Source organism: Piliocolobus tephrosceles, chromosome 13 (assembly GCF_002776525.5).
Source record: "Piliocolobus tephrosceles isolate RC106 chromosome 13, ASM277652v3, whole genome shotgun sequence".
Taxonomy (NCBI): Eukaryota; Metazoa; Chordata; class Mammalia; order Primates; family Cercopithecidae; genus Piliocolobus; species Piliocolobus tephrosceles.
The window spans coordinates 30,204,347-30,221,308 of record NC_045446.1 but is presented as its reverse complement, the minus strand read 5'-3'; the positions used below and the strand labels follow the sequence as shown (position 1 = coordinate 30,221,308).

Below are 16,962 nucleotides of genomic sequence, written 5' to 3'. Positions count from 1 at the left end.
CACGGGCCGCGGATGGCCAGGGAAGCTTCTCTAGAAAAGCTCCTCAGCAAATGAGTCTATTGTGAGAGGCACTTAGGGAAGGAAATTAGGAGCACAGGCTTGGAGGCCATATGGACCTGGGCTCAAATCTGGGCACAGTAAAGTGCTAGCTGAGTATCTGTGGGCAAGCTACTGTTCCCCTCTGACCTTCAGCTTCTTCATCTGTAAGATGGGCATGATTGCCTCTTCTCTACACTTGTCATGAGGACTAAGATAATACACATAAAGAGGAAGGGCTCACAGCACCTGCACCCAGGAAGGGCTCCATGTGGTGTCAATTACAGGAACAGAGGAAAGAATGGGCCCACTTCTGCCCCTCAGCCCCCAAGTATCCCAGAGTCAGATGTGTGGGCTCTCCTGCCCTAGTCCCAATGTGTGTCTCCTCTGTGTAGCAGACCAGTAGCTGCAGGAGACGCTTCCAGACAGCAGCCAAGGTCTACAATAGATCTGTTCCCATACTCAGCCTTGGCCTTTGCAGAGGACACCCTTAGAGCAGCTCAAATGTGCTGCAGCCCCTGCTCTCTGACCCGCTCCCAGCCACCTGGGGAAGAAGCCAGCAGAGGGCAGCCGCTGGGGGCAGGACATGGATGCCAGGGCCCTCCCTCCTCCCTGGTTCATACTTGAGCTGCCGAGGTTCACAGTCCAGACCAGGCAGCAGCAGCCGGGCCGCCTGCCGGATGTCGCCGCTGTCCACGGTGAGGCTGCGGCGGTGCTCTGCGTAGGTGATGGCCACACGCATCCACTCCATGAGGGGTGGCAGCAGCATGAAGGGCCTGTGGGGCAGCAGAGAGAGGGTCAGGCCGGGGATGGGGTCCCTGCAGGGCAGCAGAGAGAGGGTCAGGCCTAGGGAGAGTGCTCCCTGAAAGGCAGCAGGGGACCCCTCAAGCACACACATGCTCACAGGCGGCCACCAAGGCTGATCACCCCTTGCAGGGGACCTGCTCCGTCTGCTCACAGAGACCCCGACTGAACCTGCAATGCACAGAAGGAATTTCCGTCATGGGCCATTAGCAGAACCTGAGGCCCTCAGGTCACTCAGGGAAGGAGCGGTTTCCCAGTGTGTGGAATTGGGACCTTGCCCCCTCCAAAGAGTTCAGTCAGGGTCCCCAAGTGTTATTCTCTGCAGAGGGGAGAAGCTGCACAGCTAAGAGTCTCACAGACCCAGGTCCAAACCCAGGGCTGCCACCAGCAGCGTCAGGTCACCATTCCCTCCAACAAGCACACTCGAGTCTGTTTCTCTATCTGCAGCACGCATGTGATACCTCCTTATCCAGGCTGTCCTGAGGCCAAATGGGACGACGCATATTACGCTGTTGTGCAACATTAATGACCACTCCTTCCTCATCTGGCACCTAGGCCGAGGTGGGCTGACACCACTTCCTGTGCCAGGCTACGGTTGCCCCCAGTTTGGTGCTCAGGAAAGAGTAGTGGCCTCGGCCGGGTGCAGTGGCTCACCTGTAATCTCAGCACTTTGCGGGGCCGAGGCGGGCGGATCACCAGGTCAGGAGATCGAGATCATCCTGGCTAACAGGGTGAAACCCTGTCTCTACTGAAAAATACAAAAAATTAGCCGGGCATGGAGGCAGGCGCCTGTACTCCCAGCTACTCGGGAGGCTGAGGCAGGAGAATGGCCTGAACCTGCGAGGTGGAGCTTACAGTGAGCTGAGATCGCGCCACTGCACTCCAGCCTGGGCGACAGAGCGAGACTCCGTCTCAAAAAAAAAAAAAAAAAAAAAAATAGAGCAGCGGCCTCAAGTCCTACAGAAAGGAATGGTCCTAGCCGGTCCGAGAATCACTAAGAGCCCACAAAAACAAGGAGAGGCGGCGGCAGGCTTAGAGTTGCAAACTCCCGGGGCGCCGCGCATGAGGCCCGCTCTGTGCCACCAGGGGACGCCACGTGCACAGCCTGTGCTGGGCCCTGACTGTGGCGCAGGCCGCGCCCTCCCCTGCCCGCGGCGAGCGGCTCAGATTCAGTCAGGGCGGCGGGGGCGCGTTTCTGTCCTCTGCCAGCTCTGGCAAGGCTCCGTGTTGAAGCCCCCTCAGGAGACTACTTCGCCGTCCAACAGACCTCCCCGCCGCGGAGGGGCCCGGATGGCAGCCTGTGGCTTCATGACTTCGTGGGACACCCACCTGCTCTGCCCAGAATGGACGGAGCTCCTTCCCTGCTCTGTCACAGGAACAAGGCAGCCCTGGAGCCCTGTCCCTCACTCATGCTGTTCTCCCCGATGACAGCCCAGAAGTCAGCCTCCCGGCTCCTGCCTGTTCGCAGCCCCTCCCCATGCCACTCTTGTCCTTCCTTTCAAACGAAGCCAGGGAGCGGGCAGGCAGCCAGGGGCAGGCGGCCAGGCCTCCAGCCACCCCAACTCCCTTGGGGCTCTTGGAGTGTCCGGCCGGTGCGGTCACTGCGGTCTCTCCCCTTGACATGCCACTAAGTGCTCCCGCCAGGAAAAAGATGTCCATTCTCTCTCCTCAGCTAGGAAGTAAGCCGCCTCCAGGGAGTCATCCTGGGCTGCCCTTGGAACCCCTATCTCAGGTCTCCAAAAGCTCAGGTCATCTCCAGAATTCTAAAAGTTTCTCTCCTTGAGGGCAAAGAATGCTTTTATTTTAAAAACTAGCAAACAAAATGTAAATGCTCCTTGACTTAGGATGGGGTTACTTCCCAATAAACCCACTGTAAGTTGAAAATATCCTCAGCAAAAATGCATTGAATACACCTCACCTACTGAACCGCCTACCTTAAACATGCTCTGAACACCTCCATTAGCCTACAGTCAGGCAAGATTATATAACCCAAAACCTATTTTATAATAGTGTTGAACATCAGTGTAACTACTGAATACTGCACTGACAGTGAAACATAGAATGGTTGTGTGGGTACTCTAAGTAGTTTCTACTAAACGCATATAGCTTTCACACCACTGTAAAGCTGAAAAATTGGCCGGGCGCAGTGGCTCAAGCCTGTAATCCCAGCACTTTGGGAGGCTGAGGCGGGCGGATCACGAGGTCAGGAGATCGAGACCATCCTGGCTAACCCGTTGAAACCCCATCTCTATTAAAAAATACAAAAAACTAGCTGGGCGAGGTGGCGGGCGCCTGTAGTCCCAGCTACTCGGGAGGCTGAGGCAGGAGAATGGCGTAAACCCGGGAGGCGGGGCTTGTAGTGAGCTGAGATCCGGCCACTGCACTCCAGCCTGGGTGACACAGCGAGACTCCGTCTCAAAAAATATATAATAAAAATAAATAAAAATAAAAAATAAAAGCTGAAAAATTGTAAGTTGCACCATCGTAAGTCAGGGATTTTCTGTAATCAGAAGTGATCTTGAAGGTCTTTCCTTTGGGAAGGTATTCTAATGTTCTGGTTCTGTCACTTCCAAAACTATTCCTGGATTTGAGTCACTTAACTGGTCCACTGAGCGCACCGATCCGTATGAAGGGGAGGGCCACAGGCCAGTAAAGCCTCGCTATCTCTGGCCTTCAAGGCCTCCCAGAACTTCACCTCGCTCTATCTCCCGCCCTGGCTCACCCCCATCACCAGGACACACCACCAGCACTCATGCACCTCAAGCCCACCCTGCCTGCTCCCATCTCCACGTGAGAATGAACAGCTCTCACCCTGCTTGTCTAGATCCTATTTATCCTTCAAGACTCCATTCCAATGCCACCTGCTTCAGAAACCTTCCCAGATTCTCTTCCCCCCACCAAAAAAAAGGGGGGCTGGGTGCAGTGGCTCATGCCTGTAATCCCAGCACTTTGGTAGGCTGAGGTGGGCGGATCACAAGGTCAGGAGTTCGAGACCAGTCTGGCCAATATGGTGAAACCCCATCTCTACTAAAAATACAAAAATTAGCTGGGCATGGTGGTGCTCGCCTGTAGTCCCAGCCACTCGGGAAGCTGAGGCAGAAGAATTGCTTAAACCCGCGAGGCGGAGATCACAGTGAGCCGAGATCACGCCACTGCACTCCAGCCAGGGTGACAGAGTGAGACTCCGTCCCCACCGCCCCCCTCCAAAAAAAAAAAAAAAAAAAAAAAAAATAGAAGAAATATTTTCCTGGTCTGAAATCACTCAGAACTCTCCTTTACAGCAATAGCCATGAATGCATCTCATCTTCCTAACCAGACTGTTCCTTCTAAGGACAGGAATAATGACCTCCCCTCATCTCTGTATTCTCCAAAATATGCCCAGTCTGGGGCCTCACATGGCAGATCCTCAAGAAATGTTCACCGAAGCCTGGTGGCACACGTTTGTAGTCCCAGCTACTTGGGAGGCTGAGGCAGGAAGATAGCTTGAGCCCAAGAGCTGGGGGCTACAGTAAGCTATGATTGCACCACTCCATTGCAGCCTGGGAGACAGAGAGAGACCCTGTCTTGAAAAAAAAAAATTATTAGAAAGTTCTGCTGAGTGTCTAAAAGTATGGATGAACATCAGTAACTTACTATAGTGTACCCAGGTTTTCAGTTAAGGACCAAGTCATGTTTCTGACCAGAAAAGAATGGTGTATAATTTTCAAGAGCCTAGTGTTGACTCATTCGAGTAGGAAGCTGGGATTCTATGGGGGGAGCTAGTGTAGTCTAGGAAGAAACAACAATCCCTTCATGAATTATCCCTCTGTTTATAAGAATTCCCTTAAACATAAATGCCCAGTTCCCCCCAAATATTTTTATATTTCACAATTCTTATATTACAGGGCTAGAAGGCAAGCTTAGAGACATGCTTCTATATATCAGTCCTTCTGATTGCAGGAAAGGCCTTTATTTCAACCATCAGCGTTGGAGGCTGAAGTGTAAACAAAAAGATAATCTGTGGATTTGCCAGCCATTCTTCCCTATTGTGGCCAACAGCCAAGATAAAGCACCACGTGTGGCTACTAAATCTCTAAGAGGGCATCTCCTAGCTGCACTAGGGGAAATCCAAGAGGGAATTCGGGAAATCATGAGGTCTAATCAGGTGGCATCTTGGTTCATCCCCCTGCCTCATGCTCCTTAGAACTCAGCACTTGAGAAAACGCCATATTGATAATCCTGGTGGGTATACACTGGGGATTGGCTCATTTAGCCCTCACTTTACTATCTTGGCTGGTGAGGTGGAAAATTAAAAACTGCATTTCCCAGACTCCTTTGCAGCTGGGATTCTGGAAATTAGGTTTTATCAGTAAGATATGCTGCATGAGATGTGGTAAGTGAACGGGAGGCAGAGGCCACCTTTGTTCCCTTTGTCTGTTTTTGCTAGCAAACCAGATCATGAAAACTGAGGTCTTTTTTTTTTCCTACAGAACATTCCAGTCCAGTTTCTAACTATCTGAGGCTTCAGAGGCAGTGGTAGTGATGGTGAAATGATAAAAGCAATAGCAAAGCTTTTTTTTTTTTTTTAACCTCCCACCTCAGCCTCCCAAGTTGCTGGGACCACAGATATGCACCACCATGCCTGGCTAATTTTTTGTATTTTTAGCAGAGATGGGGTTTCACCATGTTGCCCAGGCTGGTCTTGAACTCTGAAGCTCAAGCGATCTGCCAACCTCGTCCCCAAAATGCTGGGATTACAGGCATGAGCCACCATGCCTGGCTGCAACGCCTTCTTGATTCCAACTTTACTCCTGAACTGCAGCTCCAGAGGTGTTGTTCAAACTCACAGTTTCAGGCCCTGTCTCAGAGGGAGCAGCTCCCCTAATGGGCTAGTTCGTCATTCCTGGATGCTCAGCCTACACCCTGCTCCACGAGCTCCTCCAATGATTGTGTGAATCCCCAACTCCCTGTATTAAATCATCTCCTGCTTACAATAGCTCGAATGCTTTCTGCTTCCTGAATTGAAAACTGATCAATACTTTCAATATACAGAAGTCTAGATTAGCCCTCTGCCTCTGGGGAGGTGGCTGGTGTCCACATGTACAAACAAGGCTGTGCCGGCCCCCAGACTGACCCCTTCAGGCCTTTCTCCTTGACCCACCCACCTTCCCGGCCTGGGATCAATGGGAAGGTAAAAAGAGGAGTAATTCATGGACTTTCTCAGGAACATGCCTTCCGTGGCCTGTGGGTTCCAGGCTACCGTTTCCTTCCTGGTAATTCCATGGAGTCTGCTGGGCAGGCTGAGACAAGCTGGACATGCATGTCTGGTCATTCTGGAAAACCCCTCTAAAAACTCCCATCTGCAACAGCATGGCTGTGTCAGAACTCCAGGGTGAAAGGGCCTGAAGGAGCAAGGGTGAGAAGGACTGATGTGTGCACTATCCTCAAGATCCCACAGAAGTTCTCATTTCCTGCTTGTTGCGTTTCCCATAGGCTGAGCTTGGCCGTTCCATGCCCGAATGCAGGTATCTGCAGGGCCAGAGCCAGGAGACCAGGTCGGGGCTGAAAAACTCCCTTTGTTCAGCCTTTCTGCCCGCTGAATTTTTCCTTAGCTGGATCTGATATCTCAGAATAGTGGTTGTCAATTTTTTCCCTGGTCTCAGGACCCTATATATACTCTTAAAAATTGGTCGGGCACGGCAGCTCATGCCTGTAATCCCAGCACTTTGGAAGGCTGAGGTGGGCAGATCACTGGAGGTCAGGAGTTTGAGACCAGTCAGACCAACTTGGCAAAACCCCATCTCTACTAAAAATACAAAAATTAGCTGGGCGTGGTGGCACACACCTGTAGTCCCAGCTACTCAAGAGGCTGAGGCAGGATAACTGCTTGAACCCGGGAGGTGGAGGTTGCAGTGAGCCGAGATTACACCATGCCACTGCACTCCAGCCTGGGCAACTGAGTGAAACTCCGTCTCAAAAAAAAAAAAAAAAAAAAAAAAAAAATTACTGAGGACCTCAAAGAGCTTTTGTTTATGTGTGTTATTCTACGGATATTGGCTGTATCAGAAATTAAAACTGGGAAAATGTTAAACACATGAACACATAAGTTCATGTCCCATTGCCGTCAGAGTAATGACATCATGATGCCACACAGTTTCTAGAAAAGTCTCCTGGATATTTGTGAGTAAACAAGAATGAAAAGGCAAATAACTTCTTGTTATGAAAATAGTGTTGGCCCTGTGGACTCCTGGCAAGAGTCCCTGGGACCTCAGGGGTCCCTGGACCACACTTTGAGGACTGTTGCTATGGAAGACCACAGCTGATGGCTAGGACAACACTGCTAGGGGCTGGCAGGTGGCACTGGCATGGAGCTGGCATTTCGCCCTGGTGGCACACGGGCTGGTGAATCCTAGAGGAGCGTATGGCTTGCATGCATGCTCCTGGCAAAGGGATCTGAGGGGTGCTAGACCCCTTCCCTGTGGCGTCCTCACTGGGAGAAAGTTCTAGTTTCTTTGCTACAACTGGACTTACTCTATAACCTTGGGCAGATCGTCATCCTGTGTGGGCCATATTTTGTATTAAAGAATAAATTGCCAAAGTTCATGGTTTTTAACTCCTTTCATTATGAGAGCCCTTTTGCTTTTATTTCACAGACTCCATATGATAGTAGTTGTACTTATTGCATGGTCACCAAGAGCAAGGACTCCTGAGGGAGATGGCCTGGGTTGGAATCCAGTGTATTCCCAATGAGTTCAGCTGTGGGGTCTATGCAAGTTACTTCACCTCTCCCGGTCTCAGTTGTTCCATCAGCAAAATGGGTATAAATAACAGGACCACCTCACAAAACAGCTGGAAGCATGTATGTAAAATGCTTAGCACCATATGTGGAATATGGTAACTTCTCCATAAATGTTAACTATTATTACTAGTTTAGTGTCTGTTGACAGAGAAAATATATAATAGCAAAAAGGGCTCTAGGAATCTGGTTCTATTAAATGCCTCAGCTCCAGCCTTCTGAAAGTCCAGCCAACTCTTTGCCCTCCCCCCATAGCAAGTATAAACATGTAAAGCCTGCAAAAGTCTGCCAGCAGGCTGCCCACCACCCACTCCATCCCGGCTCATAAAACAGAGAAAACAAATGCAACCACTATGTCGAGTGGGAGCTGGAAACTGTTTCTGGCAGTGCAGCCTCTTGGCCTTGGCAGTGAAAAAACTCACACAGGGGAAGGGGCAACAGCAAGGAACACAGACCCAGAGGCCTTGGGTCATGAACATGTGTGGTGGCAAGGGTGGCTGAGCAGAGAATTACTTCAAGGGATCAGCAACCCCTCAAATGCTGCAAACAGCCCAAAGCCTTAACCTAAATACCGTCACATACATACATGCGGACAAATCCCAGAGATGGACAAAGCCACTTAAGAAGGTCAGTGGCTTTCTGGTAGCATTTGTCTTTGTGTACATAAAGGGGAGCACATGAAATAGACCAATGGAAATGGGTCTTTTTACACGAGGAGCATGGGAACTCCCTGGCCACCTCCCCTCATTGCTAGAGGAGGAAGAGGAAACCCAGAGAGGTGAAGCGCCTTGCTCACGGTTACACGGCCAGTTCAGCTGCAATAGGGATGCTAGACCCAGGTGCCGTAACAGTCTCTCTCATCTGCCTTTAAGCTAATCATACAGGTGAGCCTGACTGTTCAATCCAAGGGTCGCCTAAGGCCCCTCAATGGAACTGGGACTGAGAAAGCTATTTTTTGCCCTTTAAAAAATGGAAGAGTACAGACTTCCTAAGGCCTTTGTTTTGTTTTGAGACAGAGTCTTGCTCTGTCACCCAGGCCAGAGTGAGGTGGCACAATCTCGGCTCACTGCAACCTCCGCCTCCCAGGTGCAAACGATTCTTCTGCCTCAGCCTCCTAGGTAGCTGGAACTACAGGCACACACCACCATGCCCAGCAAATTTTTGTATTTTTAGTAGAGACAGGGTTTCCCTATGTTGGCCAGGATGGTCTCGAACTCTTGACCTCCTGATCAGTCCGCCTCGGCCTCCCAAAGTGCTGGGATTATGGGCGTGAGCCACCGTGCCCGGCCAAGGCCTTGGTTTTAAGAGGTCCCTGTAGCCTGGAGAAAAAAACAAAAAACAAAAAACAAAAAAACCCTGTTGCACTCAGCAAGCATATGATTGATTGGGATTACAGTCCTCTAAGTGGTGTCTTAACAACACGGAACAGGAAACCCTCCAGTTTCCAGCTCAAAGCAGCTCTGTTCTTCCCCGGGGTGGGCAGGGGCCTCAGAGTGAGTCCGGTTGGCAGATGGGCCACAGGCCTGTAACCAGAGGCCACATGACCCGAGCCCCAAGCACAAGCCTCGGGTCTCTGCTCCCATCGTGGCAGGCCAAGCATATGAGGCCAGCAGGTTTGTGCCCTTCTCCATCCACCCACCAGGACCTGGACACAAAGACTCAGGCAGACCCTGGACACACCCACAAGCTAAGAAGGGCCTCGAGACCAGGCCCAAGCTTAACTCTGGGAAGACAGGGTGGGTGTGAGCACACAGCGTTGCGGTGTGCAGGCCCGGCTCCCAGGGCTGGGAGGTACACTGTGCCACAAGCTTGCTCCCAAAGGAGCTCCCCATCACCCGCAAGCTGTGATCCGCCCCACCTGCAAGCACCCTCGGAGTCCAGGAAAGGACAGGCCAGAGATGATGATCAAGGGAGAGGGTGGCCCCACTGGTTCCCACCTTCAGCCCTAAATTCTTCCACTAGCTTTGCCCCACCTTCAGTGGGAGTCAGAGCCAAGCACTGGGGTTGAATGGGGTCACATCCACCGGGACTCACCCCTTCTCATGGATCATGCCGTGAAACACACTGCTCCCACACCCTCCCCGTCTTGTCTGGGCTGGGGCTGGGGGTGCCAAGTGGCACCGTCAGGAACTTGCAAAGATGTCAAGCTTTTCCTAAGCAAGTGACAGCTCCACGAACAGACTTCTTTGGGAAGGTCAGGGCTGACTCTGCAGGGCCGGCAACGAGGCCCTTACCATAGCTTCCCTGAGATTTCCACACAGCCACCACGGCCTAATACCAATCCAAAACATCCATGTAGGATAAAACCAACATTGTCCTGCTAAGTCAGATTTCACTCTGCACAAAAGAAACATTTCTAGTCCAGCTCACATCTTGGACTCATTATTTTTCTAGAATTGCTGGGTAAACCAGAATGGTTTGGCATGGCTTGGAGGCAGAGTTGGGCATGGTTCCCTCTTTGGACCCCCAGCCTCATCTCCTCCAGCAGCCAGGCTGCCTCTGAACCACAGCTGAGCCCACAGAGAATCTCCACTTGTGCCCAGGTGACTTCTGCTTGAGGTGGGGCACTGGGCTCTCTGGGGGGAATACACTTTTCCTATTAAAACTCATCTGGCACAGATTAGAGGCACTAGATGAAGCTTGCCCAGATACACGTAGGCACAGAAATTTAGAGCCAACCAAGTCATGACTAGCTCTGGGTGACTTCCCTTGCCTCTCCCCAGGGGTTGCCCTTCAGGTCTCCACGGGAGCCTGAGGGTTTCTGTTAGCAGTGAGATGGGAGGTCCACCATGTGACAATCAGGGCCTCTAGGAGTAATAGAAAAACACAAACAGCTAACATTTCCAGAGCATTTACTAAGAAGCTGTCACAGTGCCCTGGACATCTAGTGGCTTATCTGCTCCTCAGAGCCACCTGATGTAGCAGGTACTATTATTATTCCCATTTTATAATGGGGAAACTGAGGGCCAGAGAGGTGAGGTCACTCGCTCCATGTCATGCACCTGCCAAGGAGCAGAGCTGGGATATGAACCTGGGCAGTGTCCCTGAGTCTAAGCTTCTGAAGACGACATTCCACAGCCACTCAGATTCTTCAACTGGCGCTGACCCATCTCCTTCATCTTAGGGATGACAAGTATTAGGTACAGTAACCACAATTTGTCACGCAAACTGGATGACTTTTTTTTCCTTTGAGTCAGGGTCTTGCTCTGTCACCCAGGCTGGAGGTGAAGTGGCACAATTACATCTCACTGTAGCCTCAACCTCCTCTGCTCATGTGATTCTCTTGCCTCATCCTCCCAAGTAGCTGGGACTACAGGTGTGTGCCACCAGACCCGGCTAATGTTTGTGTTTCTTTGTAAGGCGGGGTTTCACCATGTTGCCCAGGCTGGTCGGGAACTCCTGGACTCAAGCCACCTGCCTATCTTGGCGTCCCAAAGTGCTGGGATGGCAGGCATAAGCCACCGTGCCCAGCTGGATGACTTTTGAGAGGGAAAAAGAGAGCTACTGCCAGCACTGGGACTACCGGGTATAAACTAGAACTGGGCTGGGCACACCAGAACATATGGTCACCGTACTGCCCTCGGCTAGAGAGACTACCCTCGGCGGCCTGCTGCCGGGCTCATGCTGTCTGCAGGCAGGGGGAAGTGCTCCTGCTCACCCCCTGGGAAGCAGGCCTCCCTCTGCCCTCCAGCACGCAGCCCTACCTTGGTGCCTGCACAGCACTCGTCCAATTTGCAATGACTTGGTTGGGATGGTTTTGTGCGGTCTCTCCTCTGTGTATCTTCTCTGAAGGCAGAGGCATTTTTGCTCACCGATGTTTCCCCATCTCTCCGCACAGAAGCCGGTGTTAGCAACTCCACTTTGGAATTTATAAACACAAGGCACATTCTCACTCCTGGAGGCAAAGTCCTCTAGCTGCTCACATGGTTTCAGGGGCTGCTCTTACTCTAGGACATTTTGTGTTTTAAACAAACAAACAAAAAAAAAAAAAAAAAAAAAAAAAAAAAAAAACAGGGGGAGTCTCCCTCTTGCCCAGGCTGGAGTGCAGTGGTGTGATCAAGGGTCACTGCAGCCCCAACCCGCTTGCTGGGCTTAAGCGATCCTCGCACCTCAACCACCATGCCTGGCTAATTTTAAAAAAGTGTTTTCTTTTTTTTTGTTGTTTTGTTTTTGTAGAGACAGGTCTATGTTGCGCAGACTTGAGCCGCCGCGCCCGGCCTCCCAAACTGTTCACGAAGGGCTCCAGAGCGCTCTCATGAAAGGGGGAACTGCTTCGTCTTTCATTCCTAGAAGCTGGAGTTGGCTTGGGTATTGGCAAAGAGTTCTTTTCAGAAAAAAAAAAAAGGAAATAATTTCCCCAGTAAAAAGACAGCCATTTCACAGGAGACTGTTCCAAATGCAACAACGTCCTAGGGGAAGCACGGCAGCCTGGGGCCAAGGCGGCTTCTGGGACGGCAGCTAGGATGTAGGGATGGAGCTGTCACCAGGAATCGGAAAAGGTGGCTGTGGTTCTGCAGATGTCACGTGCCTGAGCCTCGGTGGAGGGTACACAGCCATCTGTCCTTGGGAACCGGGCCTGGTTCCAGGGCGGCATCTCATGTGGGTGAGATGGTACAGATTCCAGCGGAGACCGCGTGCAGGCCTCCACCCCTCCACGCTTTCCCACGCAGCAGGGAGGGCTCCTAGCCCTGCAAGGGCCAGGACATCTGCCTCATTTCTCAGGCCAGAACTCCCCAGCATGGCTGCCCCAGCACAAGGGCAGGCAGCTGGTCCAGCAGGCCCATGCCTCAGTGCTTCCCACACCCTTGGGTGGCAAGTATGAAAGCCGCCATCTCTCCACCTCACTGGGAAGCAGCTCCCAGGCCTACTGGCCACGCCCGGCTCACTGCAGCCATGTGCCAGGGACCCACTTTCTTCTCCCATGCGCGGTGTTTGTGGGGGCTCACCAGAGACCACGAGCTCTTTCACCACATGGAGGCCAGACAGGTGGGGACCTCCAACCTGCTCAAACATACCTCCCTCCTGAGGCCACCCGCCACCACCCATCGGCCTCTGCCAACAAGGCAGACCTGAGAGGACCCCGAGGTTTATCCTGTCTGCTGGGCTGTGGGCCAGGGATGGAAGACTTTTGTTTAGGCTCTTGGGATAGGTAATCCTGTTTGGATTTAGCTAACTGGAATCACACAGCACTCACCTTTCCCAACTCTCATGGTCTAAAGCAGAAAGAAGAACCATTCAGACTGCCAGCTGAAGAGTTTCTAGAAACTTCTAGGAAGCAGCAGAGGCATGAGGGCTCTTGAAGCCCGATATGAGAGTGAAATTCTTGACTGGCAAGCAGTGTTTTGATCTGCGCTGTTGATGGGATGGGGGTCATGGAGGGGTGGCGCACTCCGGCGCAGCCAGAGACAGGAAGAGACGATGCAAGCTCGGAGGAAAGGGCCTGACCCTGCTCTGTGTGTCCACATCCCAAGGGCAGCTGCAGGGAAAACTGGCATTGCCTTCCGAGCAGCAAAGCCACCTTGCTGAGATGTGCTGAGGGCCTACTGTGTGCCAGGTGGGTGTGAGGCCATGTTGCCTAAGTTACCTCTGAAATGGCCACCCTGCAAGGGAGATATACTGCATTTTACAAATGCAGAAACGGCCTTTGAGAGGCTAGGACACATACCCAAGGTGACATAGCTAGCCAATGGTTATTGGTCTGGCTCCAAAAAACCCAGCCATTCTGAGTGGTCACGGAGGCTGGGGTGGGGTTGTGGGGAGATGTGGGTCAACAGGTACGAAGTTATAGTTAGATTGGAAAAATAAGTCCTGGTATTCCCTTACACAGTATGCTGACTATAGTGAATAACAATGTATTATATGCTTCAAGACAGCCAGAAAAGAGGATCTTTTCTAAAGCACTGATGAAGGTTTGAGGCGATGGACATGCTAAGGACCCTAATTTGATCACTATAGAATGTATACATGTATTTAACCATCACACTGTAGCCCAGAAACATACAGTTATTATGTGTCCATTATAAACAACAACAAAAATCCTCAAACCGCCCTGGGGGTCTTTCAGGATACCAAACCGCAGGCATGAAATGCTCTGAGCCCTGGTGGGTGGAAAGCTGGAAGGAGGCGTGATGGAGAAACACTCATCTTGGAGTCCCTGCCACCGCTCTGCCCAACCTCGAGCGTTTGCTCTCACAGCCTCATCAGGCCCTGAACTCGACCGGGAACAGAAGGCTGGGCCCCAGTGCCTCAGGGGGTGCACCCCAGGTACCTTAAGAGCCCTTTCCTCCCAAATCCACAAATATTAAAGCAGCAAAAGTGGGGAGGGGCAAGTCACAGACAGCTGTCACAGCGGCTGGTCTTGCAAGAGGACAGAAATCCCAAGAGCTGCCTGGCAGGCAAGTAAGAGCAAGCCAGGAACCAGCCTGGCTTGGCTCCAGATACCACCCAGCTCCTGCCCTCCCCCCATCCTGAGGGTCTGCATGCTCTCCTGCTTCACCTCGGAAGCAGGCCTCTTTGAGAAAGCAAAATCAATTCCCTTTAGAGTTGGGAATTCCCTGCATTGAGAACCCTGGTAAGACTGCAGACAAAGGGGATTGTTGCTGCCCGTGTTACAAAAACACTCCAAATGAATGAAGCTCCCCGGGCCGGCAGTTCCCAGTCTTCTTTTCTGTGAGGACGGGTGGGTCCAACAATAGGACAGGAAGTCCCATGCAACAGCCAGCCCTGGGGGGTGCTTGTCAGAGGCTGGGCCAGGATCCTGTCCTGTCTCTATCCCTGTTTTGTGGCACTGACACTTCCTGCCCCGAATCCCTGGCTCGCTCCTTCTCGGATGCTGGGCAGACGCCCACCCCCAGGCTGGCCTCCCAGAGCCTGCAATGCAAGCCTGCTGAGAAAGAGGCCCCAGGTAGCTGACAGCAAGCTGCCCACGCCACTCTGGGAAAGGAGGTACTGAGCGAGATCCCTGGCTCCGGGGTCTCACCCTCTCCCTCCTGGGAGGGGAAGGGATTTACCACTCTGATCAATGTGAATTCACTGCATTATTATTAATACAACTGACCTCCATTCCTGAGCTGAGATCTGTCTCTTACCAGCTGTGATGGTGGGCACGCCTCGGACCTCCTCAAGGCCTCAGTCTGCTTGCTATAAATGGGAATGTAATAGTTTCCTCCAAGAGCTACGGTAAGAGCCTGTTAGAGAGCTGTGTACTAAACAAGCTCTGTAAACTGTAAAACGTTGTCTAGATGCTTCCAGCCCATGTAAAGATAGATCAGGTCTCTCCCAAGTTTAACCTTCAGCAACCGCAGCCCATTATACATAGGCACTATGGCTAAACCAGCAGGTGTGGGTCCAGGGACACCACCAACTTTAAAGAGTGGCGCTGATAGGCGGCTTCGTCTTTGATCCCACAGGTAAATGGAATCCTGTTTGTAGAGTTCTTTGAATTCCTTGGTTGTGATAAGGCTAAATTTTGTAGATGTCCCTGTCCAAAATGGGCCTCATTTAACAAGCCCTCTGCGGTGTGGTCTTCCTAATTATCTTCTTTGCTTTTTTTTTTTTTTTTTTTTTTGGTGAGATGGGGTGTTGCTTTGTCGCCCAGGCTGAGTGCAGTGGTGAGATCCTTAGCTCACAGCAGTCTCCAACTCTTGGGCTCAAGAGATTCTCCCAGTCAGTCTCCTGAGTAGCTAGGACTACAGGCATGCACCACCGTGCCCAGCTAATTTTAATTTTTGTAGAGATGGGGTCTCACTATTTTGCCCAGGCTTGTCTTGAACTCCTAGCCTAAAGTGATCCTCCCATCTCGGCCTCCCAAAGTGCTAGGATTACAGGTGTGAAGTGAGCCTCTCATCTTTCTCACACACCTGGCTCCCAGCTACTGTGAGGGCTGAGTTAAGATGGACAGAAGAGCAGGGACTGAGGGAGGGAGGGAGGGATGGATGAGGAGAGAAGACATGCATGTTGAGAAGATACGATTTTTGCTGTTACTAATGTTTTTGGATTGCTTGCTCACTGAACACAACTTGGTCTTTTTGGCCTTCACACAGGCTTATGGTGACGGTGATAACAGCAGCTGCCATGCACAAACACCTTCTTCTCTGCCACATCCTTAACATGTAGCTACCTTATTCACCCCTCACAAAACATTCTGAAACTATTTCAAGTCATTTTCTATTTCAAGTGAGGGAAACTGAGACTTGGCAAATCATATAACTTGTCCAAAGTCACACAGCTAGTAAATGGCAGAGCCGGGACCCCATATCATGGCCTTTTAAACTCCAAAGAACCCAACCATTAGGTTCTACCACCTATTTCATTAACTTAACAAAATATTTAACTGCCTACTCTACATGCCTGGGACCGTGCTGAGGACACAGCAGGAACAGGGCAGGCAGAGGGCGCTTACATTCCGGAGGAGTGGGGAAGGAACGGACATGAGCAAGGTGACTTCAGGTAGAGAAAGGTGCAGTGAAGGAAACAAAAAGAGGGTATAGTGAGGGGGGTTCCTGGCAGTGGAGGGGGAGGTCCCTGTGTGCACCGTAGACTGTGAACAAGTCACTTCCGAGGCTAGTGGATGTGCCAGCCTGGGGAATACATGGAAACAAGTACTTAATTCACCCAATAGCTATTCTTATTTCATTTACTTCCATTTTGGGTAAACAGATGGAAATTTAATGCACAAAAAGTGGGAGCGGAAAAGAGAGAAAAGAGCTTAACATTGCAAATCTTGAAATGGTATTTAAGGAACTCAGAAGTCAGGAGCATAAAGCCAGCACTGCCATCATCTCTATTATTTGATAAGAAAACACTTTCGCAAGCTGAGCAAAAGATTAACGAGCCCACTTCTTCAGCCTGAACACACGGCCTATCTGTGGGCACGTCCTCTTTATGGAAAGTGCTGTCTGAGGGAAACATTCTCCCTGCTGCATCTGGAATGGAACAAAGAGGCGCCTCGATGTGGTACCTCACTCGCGTCAGGGCCTTTCCCCACCCTAGGAAGCGGGCACAGTTCAGATCTCCACCTTATGCAGGAGGAAACCAGACTCTGAGGGGTAAGGTGATTTGCTTGGATCATAGAGCCAGAGGAGGAGAGCTGGGGTTTGATCCTCATCCCACAGCCACTCAGAGGATGCACTTCTTTCTCCATTGGGAAACCACTGACCTCCAGCTTGACCTTGAAGCATTTGCCTATATAAACAATCAGTGATGACTTAAAAACCAACTGCTGCTCTGAGTGCAGTGGTTTCTACAATTAATCGATCACAACCAGTTACAGATTTCCTTGTTCCTTCTCCACTCCCACTGTTTCACTTGACTAGCCAAAAGAGAGGAGAGGAGAGGAGAGGAGGAGA

At 51.3% G+C, this 16,962-nt stretch overlaps 1 protein-coding gene across 1 annotated transcript in view; it reads right to left on the bottom strand.

Moving 5' to 3' along the window:
- ABTB2 (ankyrin repeat and BTB domain containing 2) overlaps window positions 1-16,962 on the bottom strand; it is a 209,434-nt gene that overhangs the window by 21,946 nt on the left and 170,526 nt on the right. Inside the window, exon 4 of the mRNA XM_023185512.2 lies at window positions 660-812. Coding sequence (XP_023041280.1) covers window positions 660-812 — 153 coding nt within the window. The remainder of the gene's footprint in view (window positions 1-659; window positions 813-16,962) is intronic.